Raw genomic sequence first — 12,967 nt, forward strand, 5'->3', positions numbered from 1 at the left:
AACAAAAGTGCCGAAAAGTACTACTTTTCGGCACTCTTAAGAATGCTGAAAAGTAGCACTTTTCGGCACCTTTGCCAGAACCCACTTTTCGATAATTGCCGCGGCTACCGTAGATACAGCTGCTGCTTCTACATCCTCTTAGCTGGTCGGATCCGATTTAGGACTATTCACTATTCAGATTCTAATTAGGACTGCAGCAGATCGGGCGTAGAAACAGCAGCAGAAACTACTTTTGCTCTTGCCCATGCTGTGGTATGAGGGCGACGACGGGAGCTTGCAAATTTCTGACACCAACCCACTAACCCTATCATAGCCTACCTGATCGAACAAAAGCACCACGTTGACGCGTATGAGTGCTGACACGTGGTTCCTCTTGTTACATGTTCGTGTAGCCAGAAAAAGTGATACTTATTCGGTATTTATTGCAATTACAAAAAACTTTGTATGCAACTCGTTGCAAAACTCGATTTTTTCAGCACTCGTCGTATCTATCCAACTCGGCAAGCCTCGTTGTACGACTCGTGCTGAAAAAATCATCATTTGCAACTTGTTGCATAAATAACTAATTCCATTATACAGTTATTAGGCCAAAATAACATATTTTATTATGCTGTTGATATTTTCTTCTGCTCGGGTAAACCTCCTGTGATTGGCCCATTTTAAGCTTAGGAGGAACTGAAACGACTTAAGCAAGAAAAAATTTCAATCAAAAATCCGATTTGTCAAAAATAGCATGGTCACTACTGTAACGCCACCATCCGCCGCACATCACTGCCAATGAAGACTCCTCGCAACCGCAGCCGTCGGTCGGTCGGTCGGTCGGTCGATCTACCAGAAGGAAAAACCTCCGCGCACATGCGGCGGGGTCTGTTTTGGTGGATTCTCCTGCTGCCGTGGCTGGCTGGATTCATCAGTGCGGAGGCAGTATGTGAGAGTGTTTGCCGTTCGTTTCCTGAGAGCGCAGTTTTTAACTCCACCGCGCAGGCCCCGGTTGCGCGCCCGAATGAAAATAAGCCGCGCAGTCAGATAAAATCCGAAAGATAATTAGTATTTAGTTCGGGAAGTGTGCTTGGCCCGGCCAAATGTACTACCGCGGTATTGCTCGGGAAACGGCGCGTGCAGTGTGGCTCGGTTAGTGTAGTGGTGGTGATCTTGGCGCGTCCCCGGTGGAGCTCTAAGTAGGCGCGCCGCGTGAAAGTTTTTCCGCCGCGCCCCGTTTCGGGGTCAAGTGAAATCCTCCCGTGTGTGTCGATCAGTCGATCGGGTTGCCCAGGTGGTCCCTCTTTTTCCGTTTGTGCAAATGGTGGTGGTCCACCGTGGTTGGTGCTGCGTGGTGAACTGGTTGTGCTGCTGCTGAGAACCTCGGTGGGCTGTGGGCTCGAGGGGGGAACCGACGGCGGAGGCGAAGGCGACGGAAACTCCCCCCTGGTTCGGTGGTTTCACACGCAAGTGTCCGGGTCAACCCTTTTCGAAAGCTACTCGTCGTCGTCCCGCACGGCCAGGCCAGCCAGCGCTGGAAATTAATGTCTTCCTTTTCACCGAAAATGACTTCCAAAGTGAATAATTACTCATTGACACAGAGGAGCGATTGGTGCTGCTGGTGGGCTGCAATCATAATTAAGGCCAACAGCAACGACGACGACGACGTCAACTACGACATCAACGGTGGCCAAGTCCGGGATCTGTTGAGATTGTGGGTGCAGGAGCAAGAAGAAGTGCGTAACGTTGACAACGAGAGCGGGGACAGTTAGTCCTGAACACGAACAGAGCAGTTCCACGCGAAATAGGTAAGCTGGCAATAGTGGTTCAAAAGCGCTTCTTAAGTTGGATGAAAGTTTGCACAGAAATGTTAAACAGTGAGTTTATACGTCTTCGGTAATGCGCTGATTTGTCTCTTGCATTTATGATTGTCTCACATAAGCTCACAGTTATGAGTACTGACAACACTGGGTAATTCTCGCTGAGACCGGCCCACTATTTACACCTTATCTTCAAAAATGTTTAAGGTGCCGATTTTCTGAAAGAACTCGCCTAAAAAGTAGGAAAAATGCATTTGGTTACTCAAATTGATGGACCCCCCGTTAGTTAGAGCCACAACAATTTTTGCAGACCCCTCGATTTGTGTCAAATTGTGGCTCACTTAAACCGTTATAACTCGAAAGTTTCTCCAACAACCACCTCAAAACGAATTGTTATTGAAAAGAGAAAAGATAGAACTACTATTAACAATAATAAAAAGTTGGGTCGGCCATATTGATTTTGGCCGCCATCTTGGATTTTTATACCAAAACATTTTTTTCACCATGAGGGCAACCACCGATTTTCAAAATTTTGCATCAATTCAAAGCTGGGACATCTATACATAACATATCAAAAAATTAGAGATGTCTTTTTCTTCTTTCAAAAGTTATCTGCAGTTTTGTAAATTAAGCCACGTTTTCTCCATACATTTCCATGCGCACCGGCAACGACATGCAACAGCATCCGAGTTTACGCCTGCATGTATACACAAAGGCGCGTGCCGCAAAATTTGGCCCAATTGGAGGTTCGTTTCCATTTTGACTGTTTCTCAATAATGCGGGCATTGGTTTTATAACTTTTTTAGTGTTTTGAAAAGCTTAAACCTTCAGCTTTCCATTAGCTGGTTCAGAATTCAAATTCGTGTTCGTAAACACTGTGAAATAACGCTGCATTTATGTAAACGGCCGGCACCGGGCCCAGTACAACGGGTTTAATCAGTGCCCTGAAAAGGATACTGTAAAACGCATAAGCGTAAAGAGAGCCTCCCAAGCAGCACCTGCAACATCATCCAAAATGTGGTTTTCTATGCTTTGGTCTAAAAGAGTTGCAATAAAAGCGCACGCAACTTCCATCTTGTCAGTTGAGTTGCATTTAAACTCCGAATATCGTTAAGTTGCAGCTTTGATTCATGGGAATTACAAATAACATCGTATTTAACATCTATTTATGGAGGCGGAGCTTACATATTCCTCACAAGTGGCAATACAGTCAGCTTGCATTAAATGTGCTATGTAACACACATGAAACATCTTACTCTGGTTTGTTTGTTCAGATTAGGTTCCAAATGTGTTGCGGAGAACTTGCGCGTCTTTTCATTTTAATTGACAGCTTTCTAGCTTGTGGCAAAGACAGTACAATGAAGTAACGCGTAGCTTCAGTAGCTTTTATGGTGCATTGAGCAGCAAATCTTATACAGAGCTTCTGGTGTAGAATGTAAGGTGAGTGGTTAATACTCCTGGTGTCCATGGTTCGAGTCTGAATATATTTTTTTTCATTTTTTATCATTCCCCCTAGCTCAAGTTGCATAACGATTTAAAATTTGCGCTTTTTGCGTTTCAAAGAAGAAGCAATTGTGTTATGTTGTCCTTAATTTGAACAGTGAATAAATTGCACTGATGTTGCTGGTACTGGCTTTGAAACAAGTCGTGTTGCTTGGGCTATAGCTCATTGGAGGTAGCTTGTGACGTCATTTGATTTTCAATATGACATTGAAAGGTACGTCATGGAAAGCATCCTCAATATTCAAGAAATCACCAGAGCAAAACCTACGTTGAAGCGAGTCTTTTCTTGAAAACGTATACAACTTTGTGTAAAAGAGTCACAGTAGAAACATCCCAAATTAGGAGGCATGTGAGTTCACATAAATAGACATGTTAGCCAGACGAACATCACAGATGTAGTAATCGACAATGCGTTTCAAGCATTTCAGAAAGAACGAGGTAACCAGATGAATCTGGAACTCATTCCTTCTTTATACAACGCACGCACCCTTTAGATATAAAACTATGGAGTAATTTCACGCCATTAAAATACCCAATAGAAAAGAACATGTGTTCAAAACATGTTTGAAATACTCAAATCCCTCTGGAGAAAAATAGGTCAAAACCCCATTTGAGATTTGAAGTAAGCAGAGCTTTTTAGTGCCCACTACTTAAATCGAATCGGTTCTATAGCTACAACCCAATTAACCAAACGTTCAGATAAAAGGGTACTATTTATATAAACTGAGCAGCTTGTTGGAGATTGCTCATTAGCAGGGCCGGATTAAGGATTGTGGGGGCCCGGGGCCAGAGCGTATGTGGAGGCCCCTCGGAGATACAAATGCCATGAACAAACAAGTTTTTTTTTTGTTTTTGTTAATGTTTGGCATGCAAAAAGGTTTTTGTGGGGGCCCCTAAAATGTGGGGACCCGAGGCCCACCGCCTTAGATCCGGCCCTGCTCATTAGCCTTCTAAGCAGCTTCATTTTTAAGTAATTTTGGAACTTGAAAGTTCACATAAGCACGCTGGATAGCCTTCTAAGCAGCTTCTGACAGAACTTTGACAAAATTCATGAAGAAACAAAAATGTGTTTTTCAGAATCACAACCCTGTTGGTGGGTTTGTGATTCAACGTCTAGAAATTGCTTCTGAAAATAATATTTTCACATATGTCGCTGCCATGTAGATTTGAACTGGATCCTCCTACGTGAAAGCCTGCCGACTTACCGCTGCGCTGCTGAAAACACTTGACAAAGTCAAGCTAACTTCACTTCTGTACAAATGTGCAAAACTAGTTGCCGACAGAAAATCGATTCAAGTCAGACTTTACCTGCTGTCCACTCAATCGCAGTCGTAGTACTGTGGTAGCGCATAGGGTGTTCACGCATCGACGATCGGTTCGGCTTTTTTTTTTGCTCAAGCCTAGTTCATTGATTTGATAAATTCATATTTGTCTTTTATTCGTGAAAACAGTTGTTTTCTATAAAAGAAAGAAATTTCATCTTCATTGAAACACAATGCTACTGAACTGAACTTCTATGAACTTGAAAATTCCGACAAAGTTCTGAGTAGCATCTTAAGCAGCTTTAAAGTTCCGCGAAGTTCAGATTAAGTTCCGAATGGAACTTTCTGGCTGCTTAAGAGGCTAACAATGAGCCTTGCCGGAACTTGTGACCGAAGTTCCAGCAAGGCTCATCGTTAGCCTCTTGAGCAGCCAGAAAGTTCCATGTGGAACTTTATTTGAAATTCGCGGAACATAAAAGTGCATTTTGTCATGGGAAGTGGACTTTTGGTTACTTGGGAATCCTCGAGACAGAAACTAGAGATTTGTAGACTGGTTTATCCGAAGATATTTTGAACTTGAACAAATCAGAGTTCCATTCCTCTAGTATCCCGCACAGACCGCAGAGGACAAGCTTCTTTCAAAGCAATAGTTATGGTACACTACAATGTAGTAACAGAACCATAATAAAACTCTCTTGGAGTAGCTATGGAAGTGAGTGATTCATAAAACGTGGTCGCAATCAATTAGTACAGGTTCTCTAGTTTGTTGAGCAAGGACGCCTGAATACGCAAAGTTTGCAAAGGAACAGTAAAAAGTGAAAAGAAGGCAAATGAAGACTCCTTATCTGACACATGCCAATCAGTCAACTCTTGACAAATTCTGTTCATGCAGAGGTGGGTTAGGTGCAATGCAATGTTAAGTTATCTATAAACTGTACTACCTAAGTATTCCATCAAACTGAAGCATCTCAGATTATGTTTGAGCTACTTAAGATTATATATATTCGTAGCAATACTGCCAAATATCAGTGAAAATATGCTGAAAACTGCTGCTGCAATTCATTTATAATGAAAGATGCAAAACTGGATTCACAAGGTAACCTATACAGAAATTACCCTACGAAAATGAACTTTTGGAAGTAGAACCACTTGGGCTACCCACGCTTTTTACGCTGAAAATTGATCTAAGGTTTCCTAGCCGTAGCCACTACCCAAACTAGACAGGATTATACTCTTCATAATCACAACACAAAAAGGAAACATCAACGAGAAACCAAATCGGTGTCAATTGAAGAACTTCAATGGAGAAAACGCATTAGGCCAACCCATAAACACTCCCGATCAAAAGTTTGGGGTCACCCCCTCAAAAACATGTCATTTTTTTAGGTCAATATCTTCGCCAATTTGCGTCTGACTTCAAAACCCTACACAGATAAAAATAATGAGAATTACACGTCATGTAAACTTCATTTAGTCATGTAAACTTAGTGTTATGATGGTTTACATGATATATCATGTAAATTTGTGTAATATGTCATGTAAAAACTCAGAGTCATGAAGAATTACATGACATATAATGGAAGTTTATATGATATTTTAAGACTTTTACATGATATCATGTAAACTTCTGTGATGTCCCACGCTCCAAACATGTGCATCATATATCTCAGAATTTAACACTCTTTTTTCGATCTGTGTAGGTCTCTTTCAAAAGATAATAAGTCAAAGAAACTTTAAACACGATTTAAAAGAAACTTTTTCAAAAAAAATTATATGTAAACATAACCCAAAGTTGCCAAATTTTCTTAAAAATGAATATAAACTTACGGCAGTGTCGCTGGAAATATGGTCGACCAAATTTTAAGATGAGAGCGGTAATATAACCCATTTTCTATTAGCTTTCAACTGCTTTTTGCAGAACTTAGCTAAAAAATCTAGGAAAAAAGTTATTAAGTAAATTAACTCTTCATGTCATCGGCCAAAAGTTTGGGGTCACTATCGTAAAACATGGAAAAGTGATTTGTTGATATCTTTGACATCTTTTATTCAATTTTGATTCTTCTTGGCTTATTTGAAACAAAATGAATGATACTTACTGCATAGACATTGAACCACACATATTTGTTGAAATTTACATACTATAACCACAGACAAGAAGACGTAACACCTTGAACGATTTTCATGGAAATCCATCGCCCAGTTCACACTACCATCACCTGGTGGAAAAGTTGCACGAATCACTGTGTTGTGCAATATCGTCAACAGAAGGCGCTAGTGTGAAACGTCAACGGCATAGAAAAACTAGCAGCTAGTTTTCACATATCTCAGATGCCAATCTTCGTTCCTGTATTCTTTGCAAAAACTGGAATACTGGTTGGATCAGATGTTTTTTGTTTACCAAAATAAATGACAGTTCGACGCCTTTTATAAAAGATATAACAGTTTTGCGTGCTGGAAAAAGGATACAACTTTTTTCTTCGCTCTGACTATGAAGTTCCACTTATGTTATGTGAGGATGGTTCACATGAAGAGTCACGTTGGCCAGATGAACATTGCGGATGTGATGATCCACAATGCATTCTAAGCATTTCAGAAAAAACGAGTCCAAACTGATAGGTCTGAAACTCTTTGCTTCTTTATACGACTCCGCGTCGAAGCCAGAGAATCCAAAGCACAGGAAAATATATCAGGTCCATCCGAAGATGTAATATTCACAAATCCGGGGGAGTGTGTGCTGAATAAACATTCCAGAGCTTCTTTATCAGAGGAAGTGAAATCGCCGATCACTTGGAATGTCAATAGATGGTGAGTATCCATGAAATTTGACCGCAACCAAATCAGTAAAGGGATTCCAGTTTGTTTACCGGGGTTTCTCTCAACGCAATGTTTGCGAAGTATCATTTATGTGTTCAAAAAAGATGTAGCGATGGTCAGATAAGGATTCTTCATCTGACACATGCCAATTGGTCAGCTCGTGGCTAATTCTACTAAAGCAAAGCGTTATATCTGACACTTCCTCTCTAGCAGATACAATGAAGGTTGGGCGAATTCCTATGTGAAGTAATCCAAGATCTGTACTACTTAAATATTCCATCAAACTGGAGCCTCTCAAGTTAATGTCTGAGCTGCCCCAGATGATATGATGAGCATGATCATCACTGCCAACATCTACCGGAAGGCTTTTGAAAGGCCGTATGCGATGACTTGTTTGAAAACATCCGTAGGGGATGGTTCATGATGCGATAAATGAAACGAACAATAGACGTATTTCCTGTTGAGGTTTCCAACGGATACATCAATTGTGACAGCTCGTACATCTGTGGTGGTTAGTTCAGAGATGAGTGTAGCAACAATTGCGCTGTTGACAAGCGCACATACTCGAGGCATGACACGCGAGTTTGCCATTTAATTTTTGCTAAAAATAGCAAACACCGGATGCACAATTAGGTTTCCTAGATAGAAATCCTCCGTGATAGAAAGGTTTCCTACAAAGAAATTACTGGTTTTACGGCTCAACAGATGATAAAAACTTCTTTGAATTTAAGTTTTGTTTAAAAACATTGGAATAGTTATCTACCATATTTTTTATTTTTATATTAAAGATGTAACAATTTACGTTACAATTAAAAAAAATATAGAAACTGTGCAATCTTTCATCCAAACTAAGAAACTATCAATGTCAGTGCCTTTAAAATGTTTCCCAGCCAGATTTCACCTGGAACTGCTCGACGTGCTTCGAAAAAATTAACCCTACCACCATCAGAAGCAGTGCGTGTGATATTAGCCCGAGGGCGCGAATTAACCGAAGAGCAAGAAAAGCAGCGTGGTTGGTCGTGTTTTTTTTTTGGTTTTCTGTGTCCGAACCCGGCACTTGCCATAATTGATGACTTGAACGGAGAGTGACGCTTTTGAACAAAACGAAACGCGAGTCCGCCGCATATTACAAGGCAAGCAGGAGGAAAAAAAGTTCTTGAAAAAAACGCAGACCCTCGATTGGATCACGACTTAATTAAAATTCAATAAAAATCTGTGTACAGGAAAGAAAAAGTGCCCGTTGCCGGTGAAAATCGCAGGTGCCCCAGTGAAGCAGTGTAGTGGAAGGGACTGTGTAGCGCGGTGAGAGGAACTCTCGAGGTATAATCGCTTTTAACGGGCTGTGATAGTTTGTTGCGTTTATGACGACGAGGGGTGACCAGAGAGGGTGAGGATCAATAAGTGACAGCCTCAGCCCAGCCAGCAGCGTCTACCTACAGCAGCGGATTGGTCGTCGAGAAGCGGAACTGCCGTGCACCTAGCAAGTGGCAACATGCGTTTTGTGCTGATTGCAATTTATTTGATATTAATTATGCCCATCACTGGATCTTGGTGGTAAGTACTGTCGATTTACCTATATATTATGCGGGAAAGGCTGTTTTATGGGCTTTCAAGAAAGTTGGTTTCGTTGGAGGTCGAAATTTGCAAAGTATGTGATAAATTAATTATTATGTTCTCTTCTCGTTGTTCCGGGTAAGAAATTGAACCAATGAGTTTTCCTGTTTTGGCAACATTACTTTATTGGCTAGAAGTTTCCTAATATTTGGGTCCGTGCGTTTTAGATAATATCTACAGTGGTGTCATCGAGGTAACTCCAAGTTACTCACTGAGTAACCACCTCTTGCCCGTATAGTTGCCGGCTTAGAATAGCACTACGGACCCCCTGTTCCGGGGGTAAAAGTCCACCAAACAGGGGACCCCAATCCAAGGTGTCAGGCGACCCGTGCTGAGGTTGAGGGGGTTTAGAACATGCTCGATTTTTAACGGAGGCCGTAACGTGCACAGATCGAAAAAAGAGTGTAAAATTCTGTGACATATGATGCACATAATTGGAGCGTGAGATATCACAGAAGTTTACATGACATATCATGTAAAAGTCATAAAATTACATGATACTTCCATTATATGTCATGTAATTCGGCATGACTCTGAGAGTTTACATAACATATAACACAAATTTACATGATGTATCATGTAAACCATCATAACAAAAAGTTTACATGACTAAAATGAAGTTTACATGACGTGTAAATATCATTATTTTTATCTGTGTGGGTACCGTATGCGTGATAGTGTTTGCACCATCGTACAAATATGGTACCCATATCACCTGTACACACAATGTCTTGGTTTTAATTGCATGCACGTAAACTCTAACTCATATCACAGTAGGTTGCGAGTAAAAAAAATCCGATTTTTTAAGTTTAAAATTTGCACCATGAAGGGGTAGCAGCGGTAGTCGGGACTTGTCCACGCGCAAATGTTAAAAAAGACGTTTCAGGAGTGTTCAGGAGAACCGTAAAACAGTCTTAGACCGAAAAAAAGCAAGGGCAACTATTTCCGAAGGTGTCCACTGGTCATCCAAGGTTAACATGGATTAAGAAAGCTATGGCTGCCACCAAAAATAAGATTTGGGTGAACTATATGCGCTCAATGAGAAAAATGGCAAAGAAACGCGAAATCAGCGACTTAACAGCATGGCATATCGAAAAGAAAAATTACGGTGGCCTTTATGATCCTTCGATCATAGAAATAGTAGTTTACGCAACAAGGTGCAGAATGACGATTTTTACAGCACGAGTCGTACATTTATCCAACGAGGCTTGCCGAGTTGGATAATTACGACGAGTGCTGGAAAAATCGAGTTCTGCACCGAGTTGCGTACAACGTTTTTTGCAATTCCATAAATTATCCTTGAGGATAATTTTTAACAAACCTTTTTATCAAATTGCACACCGATGTTCATAGCCATGTTTAAGAAATTCTGAACATAACAGGTTATACGGGATGCTAACATAAGGCTGAATTTCAGAAGGCTGAATGCACAAAAGGCTGAACACAAAAGGCTGAAAGTAACATAAGGCTGAATTTCAAAAGGCTGAATGAACAAAAGGCTGAATTTGCGAAAATGCTGAAGAGGAGTTATAGAACTTCTTCTTTTTAATGGCGTAACGTCCCATCTGAGACAAAGCCTGTTTCTTAGCTTCAATACGCATTTCTACAGTTATTGATTGAGAGCCTTCTCTGCCAATGACCACTTTGCATTTGTATATCGTGTGACAGGCAAGAAGATACTTTATGCCCGCGGTAGTCAAGCAATTTTCCATTACAACAAGTTCCTGGTCCGAGCGAGAATCGAACCGGTTACTCTCAGCATGACTACCCGTTCGCTTGCCACATCGGCTACATATATGGGCCCTAGTCATAGGCTGTGCTTAGTGAAGAGGCTAATGATGTATACCAACGAACATAAAAAATGACTGATGATATTTCAATCGGAGATTTTTCCTTCTTTGAATATGAGCTATTCTTTCGAGTCATGCTGTTGAGATTGGTTGCCATGACATCTGCCAAAAATGTCATCAGAGATTTTCCCTTCTTTTAAACATATGCTATTCTTTGGAGAAATACTATCATAAGTCCTGTTCAACGACGCAGGTTGAACTTGCTCGAAGTTGCTGCATCTCGCTTTTATCCATTTGTCGTTGAACAGGACTATAGTTACGTAGGCGATCACTAATGTATAGCATGGGATTGTTGGCGTGGACAAACAGTCCTAACGCTTCCCGTTGTAAAACATAGTAACGGAAGCATGTTCACCTAATGACAAAAAAAAATGAGTTTGGCCAACCATTAACCAATGAGCGGTAGTGTGCGTCAAATGTCAAGCTCAAGCAAACCAATACAAGTGCCAGGGCTGGTCGGCCAACTAGCAAATTTTCAAAAAGACAGTGTACGATATGAATAATAGCGTGGGACACAAAAAGACATTTTACTCCTGTACACTTTTTGAGTTCCATTTTGGCCCCATATTGTATAATTGTGCAAAATTTCAGATCGATCGGAGAAACTATATTTTAGCGCCAGCCATTTTAAATTTTCATACGATTTAGTATGAGGAAAATCACTTTTTCAAAGAAAAATCGCCACAGGTTGCCCCTTAACCCCTAAAAATAAATCGATGAATGATTTCTGTTGGAAATTTTACGAGGAACCAACCCTTCGAAAACCGCAAAGCGATCTAAGGCATGTGGAAAAAGATATTGACTGAAAACCGAATGGCATGCAAACGCTGTTTAACATGTAAGGAATAACAATAAATGATAAAATCTCGTTATTTTATCGATCGGGGGGAGCCTAATAACTTTTTCCACGAATGTCGCATCGGTTTGCGGTCTTCGGAGGTCTGATTCCTAGTGAAGTTTTCTACAGAAATCATTCATCGACTTATTTTTAGGAATCTAGGGGTGACTTCCAGCGATTTTTCCTTGCAGGAGTAAAATTACCCCATAATAAATCGTATGAAAAACTAAGAATGGCGGGCGCTAAAACATAGTTTTTCCGATCGATCTGAAATTTTGTACAGTTGATATGGGACCAAACTGGAACTCAAAAAGTATACAGGAGCATGAGTTTTTCCATTTTTTGAATTTTCCCATATAAACCGTGTACCAGGCTAATGAATCATAAGAGTGTTATGTCTGTTTTTCTGTGATGTTAGTGTTGGGCTGGTCTTCAGCATGACTGCTTATGGGCTCGGCGCTTGAGAACTAGTCGAATTATTATTTCAGCCTTTTGTTTTTTCAGCCTTTTGATATTTTCAGCCTTTCTTTATTCAGCCTTTTGTAATTCAGCCTTTTGTGCGTAACCCGGTTATACTGTGCAGTTGTCACAATTCTTCAAAACTGCGCCCAGAAAGCATCAAGAAGTGTGTGTGTGTGTGATCCAACTAACCCCCACTGTCCGGCAGTGGTATTATGGAAGAAAGTTTTCTGCAATATCATTTTGATGTTATTGCAAAAAGCTTTAGTTCGGGAGTTAGAAGGTGATAGCTCTATTGCAGATTCAGAGACCCATTTCAGAATGGCTGGAGAGACACGTCCATTCAGAAGTCACTTTCACTTACAATAAGCCCCGCATGTGTACATTACCGTTATCATTTGGATAATGATAATGCAAACACACTTCCTGATTCAAAGAAAATCTTTGAAACTGGCACGTATTTAGTTCATTTTGTTGTAGTAAAAGTAATCAGAACATTCTCACCGGAATCAATGCAATCCAAGGTAGCGCTGCCATCACCATGGCAACGTCTTCATTGTGCAGTCAGGCCTCCTCCTCCTCGTCTCGCCGCCGTTGCGCTTGCAGTCAGTCATCATTTGAACACACGTCACTTTAGCTCCCACGAAATTATGAATGTTAAGCCACACGGGATGATTCTGTAATCCCTCGCGAATCACTGATGGTATGGCGGTAGCTTAATATTTAATAAGCACATGTTCTGTTGTGCACATGGATGTCAAAGCATTTTTCAACAGTGTAATTTCCCACATGGCTTGGTCAGCCAAAGCAAAATCAAGAAATTGACAT

At 40.8% G+C, this 12,967-nt stretch overlaps 1 protein-coding gene across 6 annotated transcripts in view; it reads left to right on the forward strand.

Annotated features, from left to right (window-relative positions):
- The first annotated feature begins 759 nt into the window (after positions 1-759).
- Positions 760-12,967, forward strand: part of LOC115265604 (protein Wnt-6) — a 78,624-nt gene continuing 66,416 nt past the window's right edge. The window contains exons 1-2 of one of the 6 annotated variants that reach the window (XM_062849763.1): positions 760-1,787; positions 8,248-8,932. In XM_062849763.1, coding sequence (XP_062705747.1) covers positions 8,871-8,932 — 62 coding nt within the window. In that variant the 5' untranslated portion in view covers positions 760-1,787; positions 8,248-8,870. The remainder of the gene's footprint in view (positions 1,788-8,247; positions 8,933-12,967) is intronic. The other 5 variants (XM_062849762.1, XM_062849764.1, XM_029871348.2 and 2 more) reach the window with 5 other exon arrangements.

Source organism: Aedes albopictus, chromosome 2, assembly GCF_035046485.1.
Source record: "Aedes albopictus strain Foshan chromosome 2, AalbF5, whole genome shotgun sequence".
NCBI lineage: Eukaryota > Metazoa > Arthropoda > Insecta > Diptera > Culicidae > Aedes > Aedes albopictus.